This window comes from Ascaphus truei, chromosome 19 (genome assembly GCF_040206685.1).
Source record: "Ascaphus truei isolate aAscTru1 chromosome 19, aAscTru1.hap1, whole genome shotgun sequence".
Lineage (NCBI taxonomy): Eukaryota > Metazoa > Chordata > Amphibia > Anura > Ascaphidae > Ascaphus > Ascaphus truei.
In genome coordinates, this window is record NC_134501.1 from 15,556,564 (window position 1) to 15,583,188 (window position 26,625).

Consider the following 26,625-nt stretch of genomic DNA (forward strand, 5'->3'; position numbering starts at 1 on the left):
CCTTCTTGAAGCAGGCCCCTGCACATAGCGAGGCTAGAGTCTACTCCCCAAGCCCCCAGTTGGTATTGTATCTGGTTTTGTACATTTTTGTTTTGTCTGCTGGTGTGCTAGAATAAACCTCATTTTATTCAACAACCTTGTCCTGTCTGGTGCTAGTGATCCCGGTGGTTTCGGTGTAAAAGTACTGGTCTCCCGTGACATTGGCATTGACAAGACGTTCTTCCTACAACTGTGCTGAAGATGCAAATAAACTCCATGGTGTGCAATCACAGGAGCAATTGAAGAAATTGCATCAGAAGGCCATATGCCAGTTTTTACATGGGAATGGAATTGTTAGTATTTAGGGGAAATTACAGATCTGACACCTGCTTCTTATTGCACGTCGCAAAACGGCTAGGGTAAATAAGGCATTTATGAGGGACTTTAGTGATTTCACATCCACAATCCTTTTTAAACTTTCAAAGTTTTCATTTACTTGAACATGCTACAACAGGACTCGGGATAGTAAAAGGTGCACAAGCCAATGGGACGCCTATAGCAGTCATGATCAGTGTTCGACAAACCTATACATTTGCTCGCCCCGGGCGAGTAAATATTGGCCCAAGCAGCACACGTTTGGTACTAGGTGGCGAGTAGATTTTTTTGTGTGGCGAGTAGATTTTTTGGTGATTTGTCAACCACTGGTCATGATCATTATTTTATCATGGAACTTCTCATTAGATGTCCTATTTCCAATAACAAAGCAAGGGGTGGGGGCAGTGCTGCTTTTATGGGTGGGTGTAAAAGGGTGTGGGTATGTTTTTTCCAGCAACACTTTCAAATAGACAACACAATTCTTCTTGTGAGAGGCAGTTGGTACTTTAAATACTAATTTAGATATATTTTATTGTAGCTTGTGAGCTTTTAGGGGACAGAGAAGAGTTCTGTTTTTAACAGAATTATAGTAAAAACTTTTGAAATGTCATAGGTCTTTCCTTAAATTGTACGACTTCAAGTGGATGGTGGCGTTACTGCTGTCTTTCGTTAAAAAGATCTCCAAGGTCAAAGGAAAAAAGTTATTAGTGGTGTATAATACATACATGTGTCTGTGCACACATGTGCGCTGTAAATACCAAGGGGGCTGCTAATACATAGGTGGGATAGGGGCAAAACAAGAGAATGAATCTGCATCGCCACAGCATCACACACGGAACAAGAGACAGTCCTGTCGGCGAACGTGTCTCTGACTGGCCATAAGATGAACGATCTGAAGGTGGCCATACTCAAAAGGTAATCTTAGAACACCGAGAGACAGTTGCATGAATACAAATGTATGCAACGGTTCGGGACACTTAGCGGTGGCCTAAACAGACCGCAGCTTCATGAGTCACTACCCTGACAAGAGAACTCTCTTCCCATGATTGCTAAAGGCCATGTCTATACATACTGCGCTAGATAAATGCATACAGCTGTCTCTTACACATACATATGTACAATTTAATTCTATCCCTATATACCAATAGGGACCACATAGTATCTACACACACCAATAGTAATGCAACACCCTCTTACATTTCTACACCTACCCACACCATTGGTATACACTCCCAAACACACCTTTTGTAAAGCTCTGTGGCACTTTATAAATTTATATTCTCTCTCTCTACTAACATTCAGGGACCATTTAACACCTTAAGTCTTAAATCGCATACTGCACAGGGGGGAGTGATAGGCTTCAGTCAGATAAAAACAGTGCATCCTGGAATGGAAGTAAAACAATTTCCTGCTTTATCCATTGTAACACCGCCGGAAGAAGAGATCAGTGTATCTCGAACACTCGCACAAATAAAAGCATTTCGTTAGCCACAGAATGGTATTGTCTATTCATTTTTGATTATTAAGCTCGGCTAACACGGTACAGGTACAGACACACACAACCATTTGGGGTGTACAAGAATACATAATTTTATTGAAAAATACAAAAATCCAGGTGGGGAGTACAAGAAAATAATTGATTCTTTCAGAGACATTTAAAATCAGATAATATTATTGCCGTAAATCAAATAATGTAGGTGTAATTTAAATTTTAAATAAGCCACCTGTGTCAAGTATTAATTACAATGTTTAAACCATGCAAAACACAGATATGATTATCTGGGGCACACATTAGCTATATTACACATAGAGATATTTTTCTGTTACCTTCAGTAATAGCATTTTTTTTTTTGCATATATAGTGGCACTAAAGATGTATCCGTTACCCAAAGTAATACATATTTGAATTAGAATTACTTAACTACTAGAAATGTGTACTTATTTCTCTTGCAGACCATCTAATTCGGTAAATGTTAATTTCCAAGTTTGAGTTTTAACCCAACTTAGCCAGGTTTAGATTCTGACTGAAAATATCTCTTATTAGTCATTCTGGTGATGCTCAAAAGGCAAACACAAGCGCTTGGTGGTTTAACAACTTTTGTTTAAGCCGTTTACTGGCAGAAGGGCTTTAATGCATTGCAAAGCAATGTGTTGCTGTGCTTACTAGCACATGCCATGCAGACACCTCCAACAGTGAAGGGGTTAATGACAGGCCACTAAATACGGCCCTACAACTAGAGAGCATTTAATTTACCACTGAAGATATTTAAAAGTAACTGCATTAACTTGCATTTGACGTCAAAGAACATACAAATAAATGCATCAAGTGACATTTGTGCTGCACAACGCTTCCCACATCCCTGAAAGTGTCCAAAAGTTTGGCAAGTAAAGCTACATAAATACTGTATATTAACGTTCGAAACTACAATAACTATTAAAAAATAAAAAATGCCGGTGCATAATTTCAATGACAAACGTAAAAAATGTTTACTGAGAAAATGCCACCAGCTAAACGAACTTTCCAGTACAACATATGTAAAAGAATTGAAATGTGACTTCAATTGATGCTTAGTCCCTTAATGTCTGTAGGCGCTTGTAATGCTCGAAGCACTGAGGGATATCACACCAGTTCAAACATTAGGTGAACTATACAACCGCGCTGGTTATTTTAGGATATATGAAATTGGTCACAGTCAAATGTACACTCTTCTGTATGAAATTTCACAAGTTTGTTGCTTGGCTGCTGGCAGGATGCAAATCTTTTTTTTCTGTGATTTTAAAAACGTTCCTTGCCTTGTGGGGAATACAAGTCAGTAGATTGGAAATAGGAGCTTCTGCAATGCCTTTATGAAGGAAAAAATATCAAATAAGTCACACGGACAGAAAAAACAAACTGTTTCCACCCTCCCTACAAGAGAAGCTAATTTGCTTCCAAAAGCAAAACCTACAACATATAATCCTCTTTAACATTAGGCACCAAACAAGTAGGTAGAAAGTACAAATTGTCCGATTCACTCACAGGGACCAATGACCGTGAGAATACAATTAGATGACAAATGAACAAAGTATTGCTTGGTTATACCCAAAATATGGGCCAACCACTGTTGCAAAGAGTTAGCGTCGCTTTTCCGTTTCCTAGCATGCTTTTTTGTGTGAGGTTCTTTAACAAATGAAAAAGGAACTCAACATTGAAATATACATCATATGCAAATTACATAGATTTTAGAAGTTTGTTGGAAGTGGAGATAGATTTTAATTGAACATTGAGACCACTTTATGTGTAAGATCTTAAACGTGTGTACAACTACACCTATAACAAATAAATATATATATCTATATATAATGACAAATTACAAATGGCTGGAACAGCAAACAATCTTCCAGTTTGAGGACAAATAAGTTGCTTAAAGACAGGAGGGTGGAAGTGATGAAGCTTTTAGTATAAAGGTAACTCACCCGCTGGTGCTAAGGATCTTATGGACTCGAGAAGATGTGAACTTGAGAACTTGACGACACATCGGAATGGCTCGGTCCGCCCTTCTAAGACGCCCATTTCATTTTCGCCTCGGAACATTGTTTCCAGCTGAAAAGGAAGAATGCATTTCACAGTAATTATAAACTAGACAAGGCGTTGAAAGACAATTGGCGTTTACTAGTGATGGTCAAAATTTAGTCAAATACAATTATTCTATAAAGAAGTTTGGGGGAGGAACATTTTCCCTCCACACTGAAAATAATCATCTTGAGATATACCCTGAAAACCTCAACACACATCAAAATCCGTAAATGTTCTAAAATAGGCTATAGCATTGCTTTATACTGCAGCATCCGAATTTGACAAGGTGCATGATCCCAAAGAGGTAATGATGCTATAAAACAATTTTCACTTTTTAAAACAGCAATCCCACCTGGCCGTATTTTCCCCAATTTTGGCAACGAAATCGGGACGATCTGGGGCCGATTCGTGATTTTTTTTTTACTCTTACCCCCACTTCATAAGATACTAGCCAGTGTTAAATGTCCCTCCAGGGGAAAATGGCAGCTAAATATCGTAGGTTCAGCGGGCCAATAGGAAGCCACTATGTTCTAGATTGCAGCTGCCTATTGGATGACCATTGAAATCCCCGTGAGAAAACACCAGTAAGTATCTTGGTGAATGGAAGGAAGGCATGGAGCTGGTATTAAAAAAAAAAAAACTGTTCAGCTACGGAGGACCCCTACTTCCTATGATTTAGGTAGCCAAAAGAATCACCTTCTATTTACATTATTAAAGCCATCTGCTAAGCCCATGTTTTGCCAGAGAAAGGGAAAAGTTTATAAGACATTGCAGACCAATATAACAGCAAAAGGGTTCAATAAACACATAAGCGAAGCACAACATTTTAGTGAGTTAACTTTCTGTGAAAGTGTGCAGGAAATAAAAAAGGTGTGAATTCACTGGAGAAACACCGGATCCAGCTGTACCTTATACGAAGCAAATTCTAATTTGGGCAGCGCACCATCGCCGAAGGTTTCACGTGTCAGATACTGTATTCTCGCTTTCTCTCTAACATTTTCATATGTTACCCTTGGATCAACTGGAATAAAAAAAATGCGCATTTGTTTCAGAAACCAGAAAACAAACTTTTTCATCATATTGCAAACTGTGGACTCTATGTGGAAAGCAGTTCTAGTAGAGGTTAACACTATGCAATGTGTCATTATATGTTCCATTTATCGCACAGCATTACAACGTGACAAAGCGAGATACCTATTCCTGGATCAACGTTTCTTTCCTGGAGCGGTCTCGGGTGGTAAGTCTGGAAAGGCTGGAATACAAATCACAAGGTTACTCATTAGCTTATGACATTGATGCTTATGAACCACCGCAATTTTTTACCTTCAAAATTACCCTCTTCAAGCCCAAATGTGGCAACACCCGGGCATTATTGCAATTAGGTTAATCAGCAGATACCTTGAAGTAAACGATAAGCCTAAGGCTGCGCTTATAGTGCCTGGCGACGGCGACGCTGCTCCAAAACAAATCCATTGACTCCGTCGCAAGCGCCTATAGTAAGCGCAACGGCTATGGAGCAACCAAAAATTTTTAAGCCGGTTAAATTTGATTTTTTAGAGACAGTCGCCACATGTGACTGTCTCTAAACCAGAGAGCGCAGCCCGCCCCCTTAATGACGTAACTGGCCTTGTCGCCAGCAACGTCGCTTAAAAAGAAATTTTAACTTTCGCTAGCCGTTGCCGGCACTATAAGCGCGGCCTAAGTAACAATTAGTTAAGAAGCCGAGCTGGTGATCCATCAACGTCAGAGGAAACACCTCTGTTACACTTATTTATTAGGATTTAGGGGATAATAAATAGAAGTAGTATGTGGGAAAGAAATCTGACTCCTGGTTGTTACCTTATTGAAAAGCTGCCCATGAATGGACCATTACAGTACTACAGGGTCAGGATTTCCCCTTGGGAGCGAGGCCTTTCCCCACCTGCTGGAGGAGTTTAGAATCGGGCCTGAAAACAGAAAACCAACACTAATCTCCGGAACATATCCGCAGGGGACTAAGGCCTTGATTAAACCGGCGGCAGCCAGGTGCGCACGCTCCGTCAGGGCGATGCGGCCGCACGAAACCTGCACGGCAGGTGGCATCGGGAGGCGTGACCATGACATCACGTGTTCGCCCGCATTGGCTGAACCGCTCATGTGACACAGCCGCCGCTCTGAAAAATCTATTTTTCATATCGGCTCAACATTCGCGCACTTGGACGCCGTAGGGCTCGCTCATTGGAAAACCTACATTTATTTGGCGGCGCGCAGTGTTGTGCGCTCACCGTTTTCGGTATAATCACGGCCTAAAGAATAGCACAAACAGAACGTAGAAGCCTGAGGCACAGAGCAGATTATAAACTCCACCGTATCCAGAGATGCAACGGTCAGCAGTAACTAACCTTCATGTACCAGAGGAAGAGAGTGATGTACTGAAACGTTTTCCCTCACACATTACTTTAACAAATGGTTGTATAAATTACATTTATATTTTACTTTTCATGCGGATCCCACTTTTTTGTGTGTGAAATCCTCCAGCAGTTTCCGGTCTAGAAGAACTATAGATTAGATGAGTTACGCGTGCGGAAACACCCAAGCACCATGGACGTCGCATATCTTGCACATTCTGTGGCATCTGTTTAAAGTTAGTAACTTGGGCCTACATTTGCAATGATATGAATTCCATCCACAAGTGTAATGTTAAAATGAAATGAGCCTGGTAATACAGGCGTGTGTGCACAAGGGGTAGAAACAAAGAACAAAATTAGGGACGCCTTGTCTGTTTACCTGATTAAAGCGTTTGAAAACGATATCCTTGAGGGAATCCAGACATCTGCTTTTCAGTTCCATCTCCTGAATCTGACTGTATTTGGCGCCAATGACAAGGGCCTTGAAATGACAAATGTATTACAATCAACATCCCTTGAGAAACTATTCTGCACCTACTTTTAATTTCTTTATACCCTGACCCCTAAAAATCTGCCTGTTTGGGCTAATTACTTGCTATCCGCCATTCACTTTTATCAGCTCTTATTCAAAGGAAGGAAAAAGAAAGATAATTTGTATTTGCATTTGAGGAATAACTCTGAACAGAGAAAAGTATCAAATACACACAATAAGATTGCCAAATATAAACATTTTAATTTGTTTTACCCAATACTTTAAATAATGCAGTACGTGTGGCTGGGTGACTATCAGTTGAAGCTAGAACACAAACCACTTTTAGTACATTTGTGTACAACAATGGGGTGCGATTGGTTTCGTTTTAAACACCGTCACAGCACAGACAGGCCCGCTATTTCAGTGCAGGCTGGGACTCGTGTCTGCACCATTTTGCACGATAGAAAGTAGTATTGTTTCTAGTTTGCAGTATTAATCACATGAATCCCAACGTGGAGACGGTTCTTGTTGCTTATTGCAAACCACACATTTTAACCCAAGGGTTTGGAATAATGCAGAACACAGTGGAGTACCTGACATAGCACTGGCTGGCAGCTCTTTGCAAGGTTTGCAATGAAGACATAAGGAGTCTTCGAGTGGTACACCACAAATGTGGCCTTGTACTGATTTGGTCTGGAGTGGTGCGTGCCCCACGCAATGCGAATCCACAGCGCATCGCCAAACTCTTTGAAGTGAATGGTCACCTGAAGTCAAGACGACATTTTTATTTTAAAATATACCGGATTTTGTACAGCCATGGTCACTTGAAACATCTTAACACCATTGACAACTGTTCTATATAAACCACATGAAAGAGATTTAGTGTCGCCTACTGTCACGGTAGCTTATGACAAGATATAATGAACACCAAATATCTGGGTTGAACTGAACGAGGCTTAGATATAATAAAATATATTTATTCCTTAAAAAGGTGAACACAGCAATATAGTACAATTAACAGACAAGAAGGTAACACTTACTTAGGGTTGGGGGATGGAGAAGTATCAGCTAGCAATTCTCCAGCAATCAGGTGACAATCCAGGTGGAATCAGAAGCACAACTAAAAACTGTAGGGTTGACACAGTTTATATACCTGTGTAACCCTATTCTTAACATTGAATACAGACTATTGGTGAACAATTATCTGTATCCAATCCCTAACGTGAAGACACAGATTAACCCATGCCCCCCAGCTTGTTAGCCCATGTGTACTGGGACTCTGAGGGTCTTATTTCTGTAGCCCCATAATTCAATCAGGGGCAACGACCAGTCTACCAAATGAAGTATCTGATAGGATCTTCATTGTTTGTAGGTGTAGACATAACACTTACAAACCACTCCAGTTTGATGATTCTCCGCCCTCAGATAACAATTAGAGTGGCAGAGTCTGTTGATTAGTACTTGATCTGTTGATTAGTACTTGATCTGTTGATTAGTACTTAGGTTCAATCATCCGGCTGCCCTTCCTGACCTATTTAGCATAGCAGATGGAGTCTGCATTTTTCAGAGCAGATCCAAAATACCATACATATACTCTTTAATATCTACACATATTAATAAGTTCCATTCTGGTGGGCTCAGTGGGTCGAAATTTGCCAGTTTTTAATGCCTACAGTGACTCCACATATTGGCCAAATATCAACTCTCTGTGACCTCCAGAACTGGAGATACAGAAATGCACTTTAAAACATTAAAATACAGGATTATAATGAAACATGGGAACAGGGGAACATACAGTTTCCTGACATGACAAAGTGTAAGCCACATTCCTGGACCGCAGTCCAGTTAACCCCTTGCCTCCCTGGTGAGGTCAGGGGGTGGCCATATGGGGTGCAACCCCTTTAATACCAGGCCAACCCCCCTCTCCCTCTACACCTACCTCTTCCTATAGTGTAAATAAAATCTTTGAAGGATTTGTTACATCTTTAGCCCACGAAACATAACATCTTCCTCCCCAATAAAAAAAATCACATTCCAAAAAATTATATATATGTTTTCCCGACCACTGTTTTTTTTCTTACGTTTTTTGAAACTGCATGAATGCTCTTTTTAAACTGAAGTTTGAATTCTGACATGTCGAAGAGATCCATTTCAGGATCTGAAAAACAATAAAATCAATTACAAAACGGAGTGCGGCATTTACTCTCCAAAACCAACAAAAAGTATGGTATGAATAAGCAAGAGTATTAACCAAGTTGCAGGTCACAAATATTTAAAAGGTCCATTTTATATTTAGCTAGTTGTTTCCCTACCAGTGTCATATAATGTAAACCTCTAAGCACATTCAACCCTTTTATAGCCAGGGGTGTCTGAAATGCAGTGCTGGCCCATGTTTGAATCCACAGCTGCACAGAATCAGTGTGCTAAGAGTTAACATTTGCTTGTACTATGTGGAATGTCAACTCCACCCACTAGAATGTTAATGAGCCAGGAAGACAAAGACTATGAATCCACAGCTGCATTAAATCTGAACCCCTTCAGTGTACAGCTGCGTCACCCCAAAGGCAGACAGCCTTTGGCGCAGCTAAAGGGTGTGAGCCATTCGCTGATGTTAAAGCTTCTTTATTTCAATCTGAAACTCACCAGCCCTTTTATCCACTGTACCCATTTTTCGACCTCTGTCAATGAAATGTCTGTGAATTGACTGTATAACTGCGTTCATTTAATGTAACCATGTATTGTAATAACTCTGTGCCCAGGACATACTTGAAAACGAGAGGTAACTCTCAAGGTATTACTTCCTGGTAAAATATTTTTTATAGATGTACGATTAGAATAAGTGGCATTGTGAGAACATTGCTGGCAGAATAATTCAAGTTACAGCACAACTTTGTGACCATCTGCATATGTTTCCTTGTGCATCGTGTAATAGAATTTAGATTGCAAGCGGTGTGTCTGAATTGCACACTGCAAACATATTATTTTCTGGGGAGTTATTTGCTACTAAACATTAGTGTTTTACTATTTTCCTGTGCAGCACCCACCAGTAGCCATGTCAATTGCTTTGTCGCTCCGTGAAACATATTTTAGTCTTCAAGCTGCAGACCAAGCAATATCCTAATATGTGTGTTTTTTAAATAAATCATTTCTGTCTATTTTTTTTTAAACCAAATCTGAAAGACATTTTGAATGTATTATAATGCAATAAGCATTTTTTTATTTCTATAGAAACCATTTACAAAGTCGCATCCCCTTCCTCTTCTGAAACAGGCTCTAGCACACATCTTTTTGAGCCCTACCCTCCCTCTAGCAGTGCACCAATTGTATCTAGTGACTGGTCACACGATCTTCCCCACAGAACTTTGCATCTTTGGTCCTCTACTGCTGCACCGACAGCCATTTAGTGAACCCCCGAGCCGAATCTTTTCCGATTGAACACATCATCGATCAGCAACTTAGCCGATCCATCACTTATTGTGTGAATTGTATTAATGCACATATTAAAGGGAAAAAAATTAAAATGTAAAAAAAAAAACTGGCAGCTTGGACTGCTGATTTTATGTTACTAGTTATTATAGGCTAAGGCCTCGGGCATGGTCAGCGCTTATGCGCTGACCCGTACTGAGGCGTGCTGCTGCTCGGCACTGAGCCCCTGCAGCCGCAATGAGAGCGGCTTTAGCGGGGGCCTGCGGAAGTGTGTGTCTCACCGAGTCTTGAAATTTTCCTGCTTGCCGGAGCGCAGGGCGGTCACGTGAGCGGTTCGCCCCAATGAGGGCGAACCAGCTCTGTGACGTCACTGGCCCGCCCCCAGACCCGCCCACGGACGGCGCGCCGTGTAAGGCCAGGGAAAGCACCTGAGCCTCAGCGCGCCTCCGCACAGAGAAAACCACTATGTCCCAGACCTAAAGCTGTAACATCCCGGGCATTATTGAAATCCTTGCTCTGATTGGATAATGCCCGGAATTTTAACCAATCGGTAATGCCCAGAATTTTTGCAGCTTGCAATGTGTTTATTTCCAATGTGTTTATTTCCAGCCAATCAGCTTTCAGACCAGCTCTGAGACAGGGCAGGGGATTGGCCAGGAAGAAGCAGAAGGCAGTGACTCCTCCCGCTCTCTCCGTGAACACAGCTGATAGACTTAGTTGAATTGGGGAAGAAGAGAGAGAGTGTGTGTGTGTGGCTGCAAAGCAAGTGGCTGTTTGCAGTTTGTGACTGTAGTGTGTGTCAGCAGTAGCGTTTATGGGTGTAGCAGTGTTTGTGTGTGTGTATGTGGTGTGCAGCAACAGCAGAGTTTGTGTATAGCAGCACGTTGTGTGTGTGTGTGTGTGTGTGTGTGTGTATATATCTGAAGTGTGTATATGTATAGATATATAGAGAGAGATGAAGTGTGGGGGGAGAGAGAGAGAGACAGAGAGCGCTGAAGATATATATACACACACACACACACACACATATAGTATATAGCTGGTGTGTGTATGTTTGTATGTGTATATATATATATATATATAGAGCTGGTGTGTGTGTGTGTTCACAGATGGGGTGGCAGTGTGTGAATATAGATAGCTGCATTGTAAGTGTATACAGTATAGAGGTGGTTTAATGTATTTACCATTTTATTTTAATAAAATCTATATAACTATACAAAAGTGTCTAATTTATGAAATAAGCCTACATTTAGCCTATAATAGTAATAATCCCCAAAGAACAGGGCATTATTGCCCAGTAATGCCCTGTTCTTCGGGGATTATTACTTAAATAATAAAGTTGTTTCACAATAACAACCTACCAGAGACTCTCATATCCACCACTAGCTTAAGTTCTTTCAAATCTAAGGCTGTCTCACACTTTAATCTGGTCTGTAACTGTTTCATACACTCATAATATATATTTTCTTTAACTGTGCACGCAATGTCTTGTATATAATGTATACCTTGTTCATTTATGTAACTGTACTTGTAACCATGTATTATTTGTTTTACTCTGTGCCCAGGACATACAGGCATACCCCGCATTAACGTACGCAATGGGACCGGAGCATGTATGTAAAGCAAAAATGTACTTAAAGCGAAGCACTACCTTTTTTCCACTTATCGTTGCATGTACTGTACTGCAATCGTTATATACGTGCATAACTGATGTAAATAACGCATTTGTAACAGGCTCTATAGTCTTCCCGCTTGCGCACAGCTTCGGTACAGGTAGGGAGCCGGTATTGCTGTTCATGACGTGCTGACAGGCCCATGCGTGAGCTGCCGTTTGCCTATTGGGCGATATGTACTTACTCGCGAGTGTACTTAAAGTGAGTGTCCTTAAAGCGGGGTATGCCTGTACTTGAAAACGAGAGGTAACTCTCAATGTATTACTTCCTGGTAAAATATTTTAAAATTAATTAAATAATCTATTGAAAGCACCTGCAGGCCACCAATGTCAAACAGCGTTACAGGAAATTGGTTAACACGAGTGTCTAGTGTCTAGTCTAAGAGACAAGGATCTGACCCATCTTCAGGAACGTAACTCATTCTCACGTTCTCCAACTTGTTCCTACATAAAAGCTCAAATGTAATTATGGATGTACATCTAAATTGTATTCTAACGCTAACTGCAATTATAGCACCCCAAAACCACCAGCTATTTTAAGAAGGTAGCACGCCTTTACTCGTTCAAAAAGGTTTTTTTTGGCCTATTCCCATTACCAGCTATTATTAAAACACATTCCTATAGGACAATATAACATCTGAAAAAGTTGTGGATAATACCATGGAGGTAAAGTACCCAGAAGCACTGTAACAAGGAATTACAGTCTCTCTTGTTGGGAGACACTCACATACCTGAGGGTTTGGCCATTTGATAAACATTCCAACATCTCTTATTTTGATTGGCATGGCAATCTGGGGAGGGAAAAAGTTTTGTCATGCACATGATGTAAACAAATTTTCCAGGAACGTAAGAAGACGAAAATATACACAGGCACTAGTAACACAAAACTACAATACCATATTAATATGGCTACAAGTAAATCCAAAAACCAAGTTTTGTTGGATATTAAAATAATCTTGTTAATATAAAACCAATGGATAAATTAACTTACAAATAATGTCCAATGCAGCTGCGTGTTTTATTGTAGCATGTTTTTCCTATTAAAAAAAAAAAAAAGGATTTGTTTTACTTTACATGTGAAATGGCATTAATTCTCTATACCAGGTTGCTTGAATACGCTGTAACATTAAGTGTCACAGTAACAGGCATTATTCTGGGGTGAACATGGTGAGGTTCTTGCGTTTCTGTTCACAAGACACTTAATGAATGAATCCTTATTAATCTATTCTAATCTATTAATATCATATCATCAAATTACTATTTCCGATGGTAAGACTTCTTCATACAACATCCTTCTGGCTTTCCACATGTATGTGTATGTAAATAAAAAAAAAATCCCTTAATCTCCTTCTAGTTATTAATATATCTGAACTTGCATAGTCAGCAAATATAATAGCCAGTCTCACACTGACTGACGATTCTGCACTGAAGACTTGATGTTGCATAGCATACCTCACACAGACGAACCACTTCCAGAGCTCGATTCTCCTTGGGTGTACGCAAGGTCAGGGTTTGTAGCTCTCTTTCTGTGAAGAATGCCCATGCCTTCAGGATGGAGATTGTCTCAGACATTGGCACTCGCAAAACTGTCCTCCTAATGAACTCAGCAAGCCATTCATCCATCACAAAAGCACCTGCACAGAAAGGAATAGATACAAGGAGAGAACATTGTTACCAATTTACCTTAATTTTCTTTTTCTGAAACCATGGCAGCGGGCACTGTAGGGTTAAGTCTATCCTTAGCCGAGTAGGACAGGAAATTGAATTCTAGCAAGTAATCCATAAAAGGCCCCTCCCACTACCTGCAGATAGTCTTTCGTCTCTCCCATAGCTGGAAAATACAACTGATATATATTAAGCATACATAGGGAGGGTAACTAGGTGCCCACTGCCATGGTTCCAGGAAAACAAAATTACAGTAAGTAGGTTACATTTATTTTCTTTAAATATTAACTAGAGAAGGGGAGAGTGGGAACTCATGCTACAGTCCAAGGCCACGTTTATAGTGGGCGCTTGGACGGCGTCGCGCGTGTCTGTCAGTTGAGCTATTTGTGCTCAGTGTTTGCACGACAGGGAGGCGTGCTGGACGCGTCACAAGATTGGTTCAACCCTCATTGGCTGAACCGTTCGACGTGTGGAAAAAAAAAAAATTTGTAGCATGAAAACTCTGCCTTGCGGTCACTCCATCGCGCCCATGCGATGGCTTCCACAGATTTGGTCTCGCGGCGCACACTGTGTCGTGGCAGTTACTATAATGGTGGCCTAATGCATGAGGTGGTGCTGGGGGCGGAGAGTACAAAAATAAACCGATACTTGCCTACGCAAGAAAAGAGCGCCGGTGTACAAGCACTCACGGACCAATGGTATGTGAAATGGTCGCATTGATAAAACAACCTTTTAATAGGCTATCCACCATAAAATAACAGGCAAACAGACGTATAAACATCACACAGATAAAGCTCAATAGAAAGCTAGGGAAAACATACAAGCCCAGCTGGTGTGGGGTTAATGCCTTTATATTAGATATTGTATTGTATGTCTTTATTTATATAGCGCCATTAATGTACATAGCGCTTCACAGTAGTAATACACGTGGTAATCAAATAAATAACAGATAATATAAATAACAGATCATGGGAATAAGTGATTTAGACATAAAAGTAACATTAAGGAAGAGGAGTCCCTGCTCCGAGGAGCTTACAGTCTAATTGGTAGGTAGGGAGAACGTACAGAGACAGTAGGAGCCAGTTCTGGTAAGTGCGTCTGCAGGGGGCCAAGCTTTTATTGTGTCCGCTACAGGAGGGGGACGTAGTATAGTGTAATAGCTGTGGTGCTCTGAGGCCCAAGGCTGCGCTTATAGCGCCGCCGCGTGCGATAATAGTAAGCGCGGAGCGGCGGCTTGGTCGCGATCGCTGGAAGTAATCTCTATTTGATTTTTCCAGCGACCGCAGCCTGACGTCGCCGGCACTAAAAGCGCCGCCAAAACAGAACAAGCAGATAACAGGGCCAGCTAAAATCACCACAGAGTACACAAATCACACACTGGTTCAACAGCGAGAGCTGAAAATCCCCCACGGTACGGACACACAGTATCCCAGTTGGCAGGATATGTATATGGTGTGGTGGTACATGGTGTGGTGGTACATGGTGTGGTGGTATATAGCGCTGGCGATGGTGGTTGCCTGGCTCTGTACTCACCCGCGTCCCTCTCCTGCTTACAGGGAAGCGACGGCGCCAACCACCTCCCTACTTTAAACGGACCAATCAAATGCCACGTCGGCTCCCGTGCGCCTCCGACGTCATGCCGCCTCCTCGACCTCAGCCTCACGTAAGATTCCCGGGAGCTGCACGTCACGTGACCGCCTCGCTGAGTGCTCTGATTGGCTGCAGGCTGGGCCATCTCCGTTGTGATTGGAGGAGTGGAAGAGGTTGTGACAGGCTGTGCGCCATTGGAGGGGTTTCATGGACTGGGGCAGAGGGTCAGTTCCCGGGGACGCAGTGACACCGCAGGTGTGTGGAGTGGGAGTGGGGGTGGGGGTGGGGTATAGACAGAGGTGAGTGATAGACTATCACATTCTGAAACATGGCTGTCTGTGCTGGGATCCCTCTGACCCCTCCTGCAAGGTCACAAGTACTGTGACACCAGTAGTAATGCAAGTACTGGCACTGCGACACCGGTAGTAATGCAAGTACTGGCACTGCGACACCGGTAGTAATGCAAGTACTGGTACTCCTGGGGACAAAATTCACTGAATCCTATTTGGACAAATATATACATCCTCTTTTCAGAATTGTGTGGAGGAGAAAGTAATGTTTGTGCGTCTTCTTATACTATCACATGGGAGGCATGAGGGAGCATTACGGTAAATGGCAGGGCGCAGTGATCTCAGGGAGATATTTATTTGGGGGATTTCTAGGCGGAAGATTCAATGTAGACTCTGGGAGTACCTTGTCCCCTGGCAGAGAAGAGGTTAAAGTTGACATTTATAGCAGCTGTTCCTCTGTTCATTACCTTACCTGGACTGTGGGTCTCCCGTGCATGTTCTTCTCCAGTTTGCATGTGCAGAATAATTTCCCATAAAGAAAACTAAACATATATAATAAAAGTATCCGGTTGCATTTAAACACCAGTACACGTTTTACATCATTTCCTTCACTTGTTCTAATGTTATTCCTTAGCTTAGGTCTTTCTGGAAAAATGTTGAAAATATACAATCTTCCTAACTGATTTTTTTTTTTTTTTTTGGCATACAATCTGTTAACATGTATCATTTTAACCTCTTCACGGCCAGAGGAATAAGCGACGCATTGCATGTTACATAATGTATAATAATAATATCGCACACTGTTAAATACACATTAAGAATGGAATTAAGTAACGTGCACGGTTCTTGTTGGGTTCCAGAATGTTACATTATTATTAGCAGGTGTTCCTATCGGCTGTCTATTTAGGAGATATATACAGTATTTATATCCCTAGCATGGCTTTTTTTTAATTGTTATACAAGATCAGTTGGGACATAACTAGCTATTTATTTTTATTTATTTATGAAAAAGTTTTACCAGAAAGTAATACATTGAGAGTTACCTCCTCGTTTTCAAGTTTTCTTAGGTGATACACCACCTGGTGGTCAAATGCTTATATTTTGTATAGTTGGGTTATAATTATTTGAGTACTTAAAATCGTAAAGGTACTCTTGGTCTCCGCTTAATCATCTATACCCACTCCAAGGGGTCCTTTAAAACAACAAAATTGAGTCTCATCCCATAGACAATTTTACAGGACTGTATTTGAGAGGTTGCAGTGCATTAATATTTAATGGTGTCAGAAACTATTCCTACCACACAACTTGTGGGGCTGATATCTTCAGTTGTTTTTATTAGGAATCTCTGATTATATATATTCTTTGCCTTTTGCTAATGGCCGTGCACAGGTGCGGTAACCATGACCACTGATGGCATGTCTTGGGGTGGGACTCGTATCCTTTCTAAGCGGATCTTTCTGATTTCCATGTGCCTGACCGCCATGATTTAATGTTGTACACCTTGAGTTTTGCAGAGTGTAGCACATTGCTGTATATCTCATGTGCCCTCAGAGCCCTTGTTGTTCTTGAGACCACATTTCATCTCCTAATCACCGGTTTTGGTTCTCACTATGCGACTTTCAATTAGATTATACAGCAAAAGCATTTCCATCCTGACTGCCATGAATTGTATGATATTTTGGTTTGTCTAATTCTGTGATTTGTTTCAAATACACAGTTGCTCCTTAACTTAAGATGCATCCAGACTTATCACCGCACCTGCACACTGATGAATGTAATGTGGTCATTAACCTGCTGAAGCAATGTCACATTGAGGTGAGTACTGTGGGAAGTGTCATCCATCCATATTTACACGACTTATATCTATATCTCAAGCGTTGTGAGATTATCCAATCAGAAGAGATCTATTTATGCAGGTATTTATTTTCCCCTAAAATTTCCTGAAGCGTGGAACCTTAAAAAAATGGAGCGCTCCCATTGGCTTCCTGTTGTCATGGACACACTGAGCCTCTCTCCTCCTTATTAGGACACCTTGTAGAATGTTCCATTCATGCACAATCTAGGGGGGTGTTGTTCAGGAAGAGTCACTTGTCTTCCAATTTTTTTGATTATTTGGCAAATTTTCCCTTTAAGGTTACCTAATTAGCTGTCTGGCACACGCTTCCTCGATGTGTCTCAGTGCAGCCTCTTGCCCCTCTAAATCCCTTCACGTTGTCACAGTTGGGTTGTTGTAATTTGCTGTCTGATCTCTGCGGTACTTGCTGATGGGCCTTTGAGACTAGAACCCATATTGGACGAATCTAGGTTTATTTATTTGATTTATAAAATGTTTTACCAGGAACTAATACATTGCGTTACCTCTCGTTTTCAAGTATGTTCTGGGCACAGAGTTATGGTGACAAATACATGGTTACATCAAGTGAACAGGGTTATATATTATATACAAGACATTGCATGCACAGTTACAGATAATGTTATAGGCATACTGTATGTAACAGTTACAAACCAGATTAAAATGTGAGTGTAAGGGTGGGGAGTGGTCTAAGAGCAAAGTTTTGAAGTTGGGTTGGTTGATGGTAATGCTGCTTTGTAGAGGAGATGCAGGGTTCAAGGAGATCACATAGATCCTGATATATGCTGTGGTTTTTTTTAGCAACTACAATGCAAACTGCAGAGCGTGACTACAATGAAACCAGTGATGCAGCTGCTTGTAAAATGTTTACCCAAGTGTGGAAAGGAAACCAATTATTTTTCGAACTTTACTTATAAACGGCCTTAGAAGGGTCAGTGATCATTTCACTTCTGTGTCCCCAGTCTGTGATCAGAAGCTCAGAGCAAGGTTGAAATGTTACTGAATTCTCATGCAGAAAGTGTGGAAATGCTGTAAAGTGATTTCTTTGCCATTGTAGCACAATTTCATGAAATATGTTGGCCGATGCAACGACATTGATCGAGAGATGAGAAAATGTTTGAAAAAAGAGGTGAGACGGTGCCGGGCTTTTGTCGTTATCAGCACAGCTCATCTTTCATCAGAATTCATTGAATGTGGTTGTGTTTTTACATAGTCCTGAGTTTATATGCAACACTGTTCACGAAAAGTAAAATACTGGGGAATACAGGTACAGAATCTTAGTGGGATGATGCGAGAGGCAGGATGGTTAGATATCACTGCTAGTGGGATCTGTTGGCAGAGGGTGACCAACAGCTTGCTATTGTTTGTAAAAACACAGAGGTCTGTGTGTCAGTTTATAAGACTCAAAAACCCACATTTATTAAATGATCTTAAGTCTCCATGCGGCCGGTTGAGGCCCAAAGTCCACGAGATTCCCCTTTGACGTCAGAGGGATTTGCAAAGCATTTGAATAACACATCATTGTAGAACTCTCTGGCAGTGAAAGAGTTTCAATAAGAATGAAATCCAAAATAAACGTTTGGTTTTTCTCTTGAATATTAAAGCTGTAAATCACTTTTACGTTCTATTAACACTTTAGCTTCTCTTTTCTCAGTATGCGGACAACCGTGCAAAGAGTCGCGTAAACGCGGAGCAGATGAAACAGCGCCTGATAAACGCTCAGAAAGCGGCAGAGAACTGAAACGTTACATGAAGAGCTTTATATCACGACGACGGTTGCCAAACTTCTAAAGAATGTGTGTTTAACCCCGGACATCCGCTATTTATTGAACTGTTAATTTAGTCTTAAAATAAAACCATTTTACATATTGTTCTTATTTTTATACACCTTTTTTAGAATCTGACCATACAGATTAAAGGGATTATTTGCGCATCTGTGTTTGAGGAAAGCCTGCAATAACAAACGGCTGACCAATCAAGGAATTAAGGCTTTTACAGGTTTACTTTCCTTATACAGCTGTTTGTTTTAGCAGAACGGCCCCACCAAAAAAAACCCTGTTGTATCCAGGAATGGTTCCTTTTTGGAGCAGTTTAATGGATCAATTTTTAATAAATTGTTATGATTTTACATCAAGTATTCTCAGTCATTAAAACAAGATATATGGGTTGAAGTTGGTATATTTTTGTGCACTTTTGACATTAAAGCATTATATATCAATGTTTTTACATATTCCGGCAAGTGAAGTCATGGAAAAGATATGGGGAAATCGTACAGCTTTTCCACTCACTGAAATGTCATTGAAATTATTCCAAAACAAAAGGTTTTTCCTACAAACAAAAGGAATTGCAGTGGGATCTAACTTTGCATTGGATTTTTAATTAAATACTTTTTGTAGCTCCATGTTAGATATAAAAAAAATTTGGACAGGAAGTATTTAACCGTTTCTTTTCAAGCATGCCTACAATGAGCATTTTGTGGGTTGGAGTTAACATATTAGGGATATGTTGGTAAAAAGTATTTTAAGTATCCCAGCAATTGACTGGCTACACCACTTTTAGGTAACAACGTATGGTACTTCTAACACGAAAACTGGATTATGCTGTATTTCTTCCTGATGCGGTGGTAACTGCCCTTCAAGTCCATTATTAACCCCATATTTGGCTGCAATACCCTGCATGCAGTTTAGTGACTGCAATCCCAAACAGGTTAAAGCAGCAATTCAAGCAATATCCTATGTGTTTTTTTTTTTTTATAAATCAGTTCTGTACTATAAAAAAATACTTCTAGCATAAAAAATAAAAAAAAGAATGTTTTAAAGACATTTTAAATATTTCTAATGTAGGAAGCATATCCAAAGTGACAGCCCCCTTCCCCTTCTGATAGGCTCTTGAGCCCCGCCCTCTCTAGCAGTGCACCAATTGTATCTAGTAACTGCCCAGTCAATCATATTCCAGGACTACATTGCCCACAATGCTGTGCAAGAACTGAATTAAATAACTGAGCAAGCGATCGATTACAGGAGAATGGATCGCTCTGCAGTTTAGCTAATCATGGGAAAAATATATATTTTTAAAAAAACGGCAGCTTTAAATTATCAAGATTATTTTTATTGTTCTACAAAATAATTATGAAAGAGGAAACGGGTTGAGCACTGCAAAGAATTCGGGCTGCAGGCAGGTTTAAAAAATGAACTAGTTATTCGGCATTGTGCTTCAAGACATACAGCAAGTAATCCTCTGATGCATTTCCTACCTCGATGGCACTTTGTCAAAGACTGACCCTCTGCTCAGACATCACGTCTTAAATAGGCAACCAACTGACTGCGATGGTTTCATGTCTCCACCCCTTCTCCAGCAATTAGCCTGATCACAGGTGACGATCAGCCAATGAAGATGCAGTCAATCGGAATGCCGATCCAAGAAGTACAAAAACACTTTATACACATATCATTACAATATAGATATAAACGCATAAGTACAACTAACTACAGCATCTTGGGTGTCCCTCAAGCAACGACCCTCTTACTATCATGAATTTAGAGAGGACACACCATAATACCCATACATAATGCAGAGCTAAACTGAAGTTGCAACACACTGCAACTCTGTAACAAGGTTCAAAATAGTAATAGTTGAACCAATTTAAAAAAAAAAAGTCTTAACTTACAATGAACAAACATGTACTGACAGAAAATATCTTAAGATACGCGTGTATCTACATACAACACATACAATTCTATTGATAAACATAATAAATCACTGTATCATTAGAACCAGTAAATATAGAAAGAAAACCCTTTATCCATATGAGATATTCTATGGAGGAAATAGATAGATAATATAATGTAAATATATAAAAATCCACAATCAAATTTCAGGATAGGCTTATAGCAATTAACTTGATAGAAGTCCACATATAGCCAATAAAGAACTGACAGAACAGTGATCATACTCTATACAGCTCCCACAATTATATTCTAAGTTGTTAAGCTGACATGAATATACATTTATATATAAAACTACACTTTCAACTGGAATCTGGATCCAAAATATGTTCACACTACATGAACATCAATGTATAGCTTCGTGGAGATCTTTAGAGACTACTCTCCTATCAGGTATCTATGGTCCAGAAACCTATGGAGAATCAGACTTACAAAGAGATGCATGTCTCCAAAAAACCTAAATGGCACATAGGTATAGTGTGAACACATAATTCTGCGTGCAACTGATGTATATCCCAAAAGAGATTACAACACCGTTATCAATATAGGTGAAAATACACCTTATATAGGTTCGATGTATACTGAGCACAACACGTATGTACTAAATATGGTAGGTATGTCGCATCTATGTACAGATCTTCAAAGGGGGAGGAATAGGAAGGGGAAAACGGAGCGGGAAGTCTCAGAACATGGCCCATCACACTAAAAAGTGTGTAATCTCCTAATCTACATTCATACCTGCTGGGCATAATGTGTCCATACTATATATCCAGAACATTTCACGTTAGTTGAGTATGTTCAATCTATCACCCCCGCGAGGGGGTGCGGGAACATGCTCAACACCCGTGAAAAAAAGGTTCTGGATACCACCCAAATGACAATTCGTAAAATGTCTGGAGACTGGATGTAGCAAATTTCACTTTTTAATCAGACGGGCATGCTCGGTAACTCTTTTTTTGAGGGGCCTAATGGTGCTTCTGATATAGTGCTGGCCACATCCACATCTCAAGACATAGATAACATAACTTGTGTTACAGTTAATAAATGTTGGTATCCTTTTTTGTCCTTTGGGTTTGACACTCAATTTTCTTCATGGGAAGGGCATATTTACACATCGTACAGCATCCACATTTATGGAACCCCTTCGGGATACCCCTGACCCCACTGAAACCAGATTGAGAACTGAACAGGTTTAGAGACCGGAAGGTGGCTAAATGACCTAGCTTTTTTGAAGACAAACTTCGGTCCCTCCTGTGTTAAGGATGCCAATCCCTTATCCAATTTCAAAACGTCCCAATGTTTGGAAATGATGTATCGTACTGCCCCCGCTTGTCTGCTCTGTTGTGTAATAAACAGTGGTGTATTACCCAGCTTTTTGTCGTTGTTTCTTTCTGTTAATATCTTTTGACAATAGATAATTTCTATCCATCTGTCTCACATCAAACAGAGCTTGTTCAAGCAGGGGATCACTGTATCGCCTAACACGAAATCTATTAGTTCTTTTGCCTGTCTTCCAAAATTCTCCTCTGTGGAGCAAATCCTTTTTAGTCTTAATAGTTGGCCCTTTAGGTATCGCCCGTTTCAGGGATCTTGCGTCATTACTTGAGGCCATCAATAATGAATTTCTTGAGTTAGCCTTCCTGAATAGATCCGTTTGAATGACACCATTAATATCTATATAAAGCATAAGATCTAAATAATGAATATGATGTACATTGTGTTCATACGTAAAAGTAATATAATTATTGATATTAAGTGAAGTAATGAACGCTTGTAAAGTGCATGTATCCCCATCCCAAATGAATAATAAATTATCTATGTAGCGTTTATAATATTTAATGTGATTTCTAAAGGAATTGTGGTCACTAAAAATAAAAATAGACTCCCACAACCCCATAAATAAATTTGCGTACGGTGGTGCAAAAGAGGTGCCCATAATTTGTAAATAAAATTGTGAATCAAAACTAAAATAATTATGTGCGAGAAGAAATGTGATAGATTCCACCAAATATGTGCATGTTTCCCTCCATCCTATGAGTGACTTGCCATATATGTTTTTACTTTTATACCTAAATGAGTAAGTGATTTTGAATGATGCCCCATATGCGACTTGTAAATGGACCCTTCTTCATTGGATATATTCAGTGTTTGGTGTCAGAGAGCTGCTATACTGTACATTGATTGATCTAAATACTTGACCCTACGCATTCTTACCTGTGATGTTTTCTCTAAGCAGATGGGAATCTGCATGACATTTGTACAATGGACAGAGAGTTTAGAAAGATAACCTATTTGGCTACATTGCCTTTAAAAAGGAAAAATATGTTTTTAGCTGGAGTTTCAAGGTCTCTTGTAGACCAAAGTGTTTGGGTCGCGATGGGGGAAAAAAACATGTACTTTGCAGCCTACACAATGGTGCGATATGTGTTTGACATCTTGTTAGCTGATTAGTCAGTTACATGACAAGTGCATTACATACTTATAGCCTGACTACACATTAAATTAACATCTGAAAAATAAGGCTTCCTGTGATGCTCATGTCCTCAGCCACCCTACAGCTGGAGAAAGTCAGCAGTGAATGGGAGGGTTTAACAATGTGGACACAATGCCAACATTAATAAATGATGAATCGGTGACTGTATTGTGTTTGTCACGCTGGCGGTGTTCGTACCTATCCCCTGTATTCCCATACTAACCTAACACGCACATGAATCACTAACATTTTGTAGTATATAAATATGTAAAAGACAATTTCATTTGTCAAGTGTAAGAACTCTTAAAATACCTAATGTTGGATTTCTATAGAATAGGTCAGATTTTTACAACTATTATTACCTATCTCATGTGACATTTCTTGGTGACCTGCTAGGTTTCAACTAAGATCTAGTTTGGATACAGTAACGTAATCATGGAGTTCCTTTTCTTCCTTCAAAATGTGGTAAGATCAGACGTTTTAAGAGGAAAGAGACAGACATTTTGTTAATGGGGATTTTGTTTTTAGAATTTGGTTAATTCCCCTTTTTGAATCCACAACCTTTAATCACACACACGACTTAACCCCGTACTACAGCAGCTAAAGCAGTAACTTTGGAATACACACTTTCCTTGCAAGTTCTGCTGGCTCTTATACATATTTAAATAGCTCTGAATAGCACCCCAGTGAGATCAAGACCCAATGGTGGCTGGAGAATCCCAACACTGTCCTCCTTTCCTGGGCCTGCTTAACAGAGGTGTGAATACTGCAAAGCCTAACCAGAAAATGAGATCCTCCAGCCAGCGTACAAAAAGTCCTATCTGTTACTATTAACAGATCTAGGGCTGCACAACAATTGTGCCAGTGTCAGGCATCTCCAAGTGAATAAATCTAGTTGGGTTTATCAAGTTTGTCTAGACATTAGTGTCAAGAACAGAGTATTAAAATGATTGATAGAAACAATGCTGTAGGTTTGCTGGTTGAAACATTATTTAAGTAAGGGATTGTTCAACACAGTCCCAAATATCAATGGGTTAATGTTCTTTTGTATTACGTTTCACATTACTATATTGCTCAGTTTTATTCTGCACGGCTTGACATCAAGCGGCAGGTAATTATAGGAGAAACGGATCATTCTATACTTGCACGCAAAGCATACCCCGAGATTCCTGAGAAGGCCCTTACAATAGTTTACAAAAGTTTTTTTTTTTAAATGTGTGTTTTGTTTCTGACTCGTTGGATGATTTCAGGTGTGTTCCTCTTTCAATATGAGAGAGGCCTCAATGTGCAAAACACAGTAAATGCAGCATTAGTCAAAATGTGCATCTCTGCACTGAAAACGTGCCCAATTCAGTGGTCTAATTGATATGGTACCAAAAAAAAAAAAACCAGAAAGAACTTGCACTCACCATTAGCATTTTCTTAAAAAAAAAGATCTGATTCCTTATGCATTGGTGCGCAGATCGCCTGCCTCCAGACACTAGAGGGACAACAATGGTTTTGATCGGCACTCCAATATATGCAAGGTATAAAAAAGGAAAAAAAGACTTTGTCTCTGTGTTTCTGGATTTAACTCACTTTTATTGCAGAATCCATTTTTTTTAGAAATGTTTTTTTTTTTAATACAAAAAGGGGCGTTTTTAAGCCTGAGGAAAGGACATGGACCCTGAAACGTAGCAATGTGTGTGCTAGAGAGCCTCTAGATTAAGTCTAACCCCCTTTTTTTGATTTTGCTAAATATTTCTCCTGTAGCGCAGTTTCCCCCACCCTATGGGAGATGTGGTGGCTACGGAGTGTATGGTGCGTTACCTGTGGCTCACAGGAGGCCTGAACCTCCGCTGCTGGGATCCTGAGGTGTACCTTATCCACCTGGTGACAGCGCCTCCACCTATGCGGGATCCTAACCATGTCGGATAACCCCGTCACAGGACCCAATAATACACACAATGGTATAGAAAACAGGTTTACTAACATGCAATGGGCAATATAATAACCATAGAACGTGGCCTCGCACAGCCTTACCCACACACCATACCCTCTGTCCAACACCCTGTCCACACCCAGGTGGGGTTTTCCCCAAAGTACTGAGGTGCCCTGGGCACTCAACCTCCCAGTGTCCACAGCAGCCAACCCACCCAATGTATGTGTGACATCGCTGCCCACAAGCAGTGAGATTTGGTGCACTTGTAGATGGAGGTGTGATACCTGCCGGGTGCTCCAACACCCGGGAGCGCTGACAGAATGGTGACAGGGATCCGCTGATCCAGCGATGTGGTCCGCGATGGCGTCCGCCTCCACATGGGGTGGTATCCAGCTGGAGGGTCCCACTGTAAGAGTCTCTGTATACGGTGGTGGTCTGGATCCAGACCACAGGCCACATCTGCTGCGCAGCATTCTCTGCTATGTCCCTGACACTAAGAATGCTACTAGGGTGGTATCCCTATCTAAGGGGCTGGTCCCTGTAGCAGCCACAATCTACAGGGGAGTCAGCTAAGGCCTAATAGGGGGTCACTGGCCTAGTGCAGGGGCCTACAGACACCCTACACACAACCTTACCCTCTGATGTTCCAGCTCCGACTGGTGTGGTCTCCTCAGCGCGCCAAATGTATCCACTAAGTTGCAGGGGAATCCGGCCGTGCGATAGGCTGCTGCAGCCCATGTGTTTGGGCTGCCATGTGTTTGGGCTGCCATGTGTTTAGGGCTGCTGGAGATTGTAGTTCCCCTGCGGAGTACTTGCTGTAATGTCTGCCGCTGTGTGACAGCTCTGTGCATGTGCAGGGTGTGCCAAGATGGCCGCTGCAACCCAAACCTGCACTGCGCATGTGCAAAACGTCTGCGCATGAGTAACATGGCAGCATCCTGCAAAGGGATCCTCCGGCGACTCGGTCACCTTGCCTGACTGCCCACAAATGTCCCTGCCTCCCCCGCAACCGCCGGATGCACCAGCGCCCCTCCGCAGCGGATTGGGAGGTACGGGGGGGATGAGAACCCCAGAGGGGAGCCTGGCCACACTCCAAAAAAACGGATTCTGCAATAAGTGTGTTGAATCCAGCTACACAGAGACAAAGTCTTTTTTTTTTAAATTTGTTATACTTTGCAATATATTTGTGTGCCGATCCAAACCCTTGTTCTTCCTGTCAGAGTACCACTGCTTTTTATGTAC

At 40.9% G+C, this 26,625-nt stretch overlaps 2 protein-coding genes and 1 long non-coding RNA gene across 9 annotated transcripts in view; 2 read left to right on the forward strand and 1 right to left on the reverse strand.

The window, feature by feature from the left end:
* Positions 1–1,919: 1,919 nt before the first annotated feature.
* CENPN (centromere protein N) lies at positions 1,920–15,206 on the reverse strand. 2 transcript variants are annotated; one of them, XM_075576732.1, is made up of 11 exons: positions 15,066–15,206; positions 13,320–13,501; positions 12,859–12,904; positions 12,599–12,658; positions 8,851–8,927; positions 7,363–7,533; positions 6,677–6,778; positions 5,105–5,162; positions 4,819–4,931; positions 3,811–3,937; positions 1,920–3,197 (listed from the first exon to the last, which is right to left on the reverse strand). In XM_075576732.1, exons 2-11 carry the CDS (start codon positions 13,488–13,490, stop codon positions 3,076–3,078), a joined length of 1,047 nt encoding a protein of 348 aa, XP_075432847.1. In that variant the 5' UTR covers positions 13,491–13,501; positions 15,066–15,206; the 3' UTR covers positions 1,920–3,075. The 2 variants fall into 2 exon arrangements, with proteins under 2 accessions (XP_075432847.1, XP_075432848.1); XM_075576733.1 differs by lacking the exon at positions 15,066–15,206 and adding an exon at positions 14,911–15,006.
* Positions 15,207–15,223: 17 nt separating this feature from the next.
* CMC2 (C-X9-C motif containing 2) lies at positions 15,224–19,137 on the forward strand. Of its 6 annotated transcripts, none has more exons than XM_075576735.1 (4): positions 15,224–15,377; positions 17,130–17,227; positions 18,322–18,393; positions 18,919–19,137. In XM_075576735.1, exons 2-4 carry the CDS (start codon positions 17,147–17,149, stop codon positions 19,003–19,005), a joined length of 240 nt encoding a protein of 79 aa, XP_075432850.1. In that variant the 5' UTR covers positions 15,224–15,377; positions 17,130–17,146; the 3' UTR covers positions 19,006–19,137. The 6 variants fall into 6 exon arrangements, with proteins under 6 accessions (XP_075432850.1, XP_075432851.1, XP_075432854.1 ...); XM_075576736.1 differs by having other exon boundaries at positions 15,275–15,421; XM_075576739.1 differs by lacking the exon at positions 15,224–15,377 and adding an exon at positions 15,450–15,584.
* A 7,169-nt stretch (positions 19,138–26,306) lies between these two features.
* Positions 26,307–26,625, forward strand: part of LOC142469948 (uncharacterized) — a 22,236-nt gene continuing 21,917 nt past the window's right edge. The window contains exon 1 of the long non-coding RNA XR_012789131.1: positions 26,307–26,432. This is a non-coding gene — a long non-coding RNA (uncharacterized LOC142469948). The remainder of the gene's footprint in view (positions 26,433–26,625) is intronic.

What these genes read in the sequence shown, in the direction of transcription:
- CENPN (XM_075576732.1), bottom strand. Translation starts at nt 13,490, where the DNA reads ATGGATGAATGGCTTGCTGAGTTCATTAGGAGGACAGTTTTGCGAGTG. An exon ending in AGCTGCATTGGACATTATTT is followed by an intron (nt 12,659 to 12,858) that starts GTAAGTTAATTT and finishes TTCCCTCCCCAG; the next exon opens with ATTGCCATGCCAATCAAAAT. An exon ending in TTCATGCAGTTTCAAAAAAC is followed by an intron (nt 7,534 to 8,850) that starts GTAAGAAAAAAA and finishes TCTTGACTTCAG; the next exon opens with GTGACCATTCACTTCAAAGA.
- CMC2 (XM_075576734.1), top strand. Translation starts at nt 16,813, where the DNA reads ATGACCACTGATGGCATGTCTTGGGGTGGGACTC. An exon ending in CATGTCTTGGGGTGGGACTC is followed by an intron (nt 16,847 to 17,156) that starts GTATCCTTTCTA and finishes AGATGCATCCAG; the next exon opens with ACTTATCACCGCACCTGCAC. An exon ending in GAAAATGTTTGAAAAAAGAG is followed by an intron (nt 18,394 to 18,918) that starts GTGAGACGGTGC and finishes CTCTTTTCTCAG; the next exon opens with TATGCGGACAACCGTGCAAA.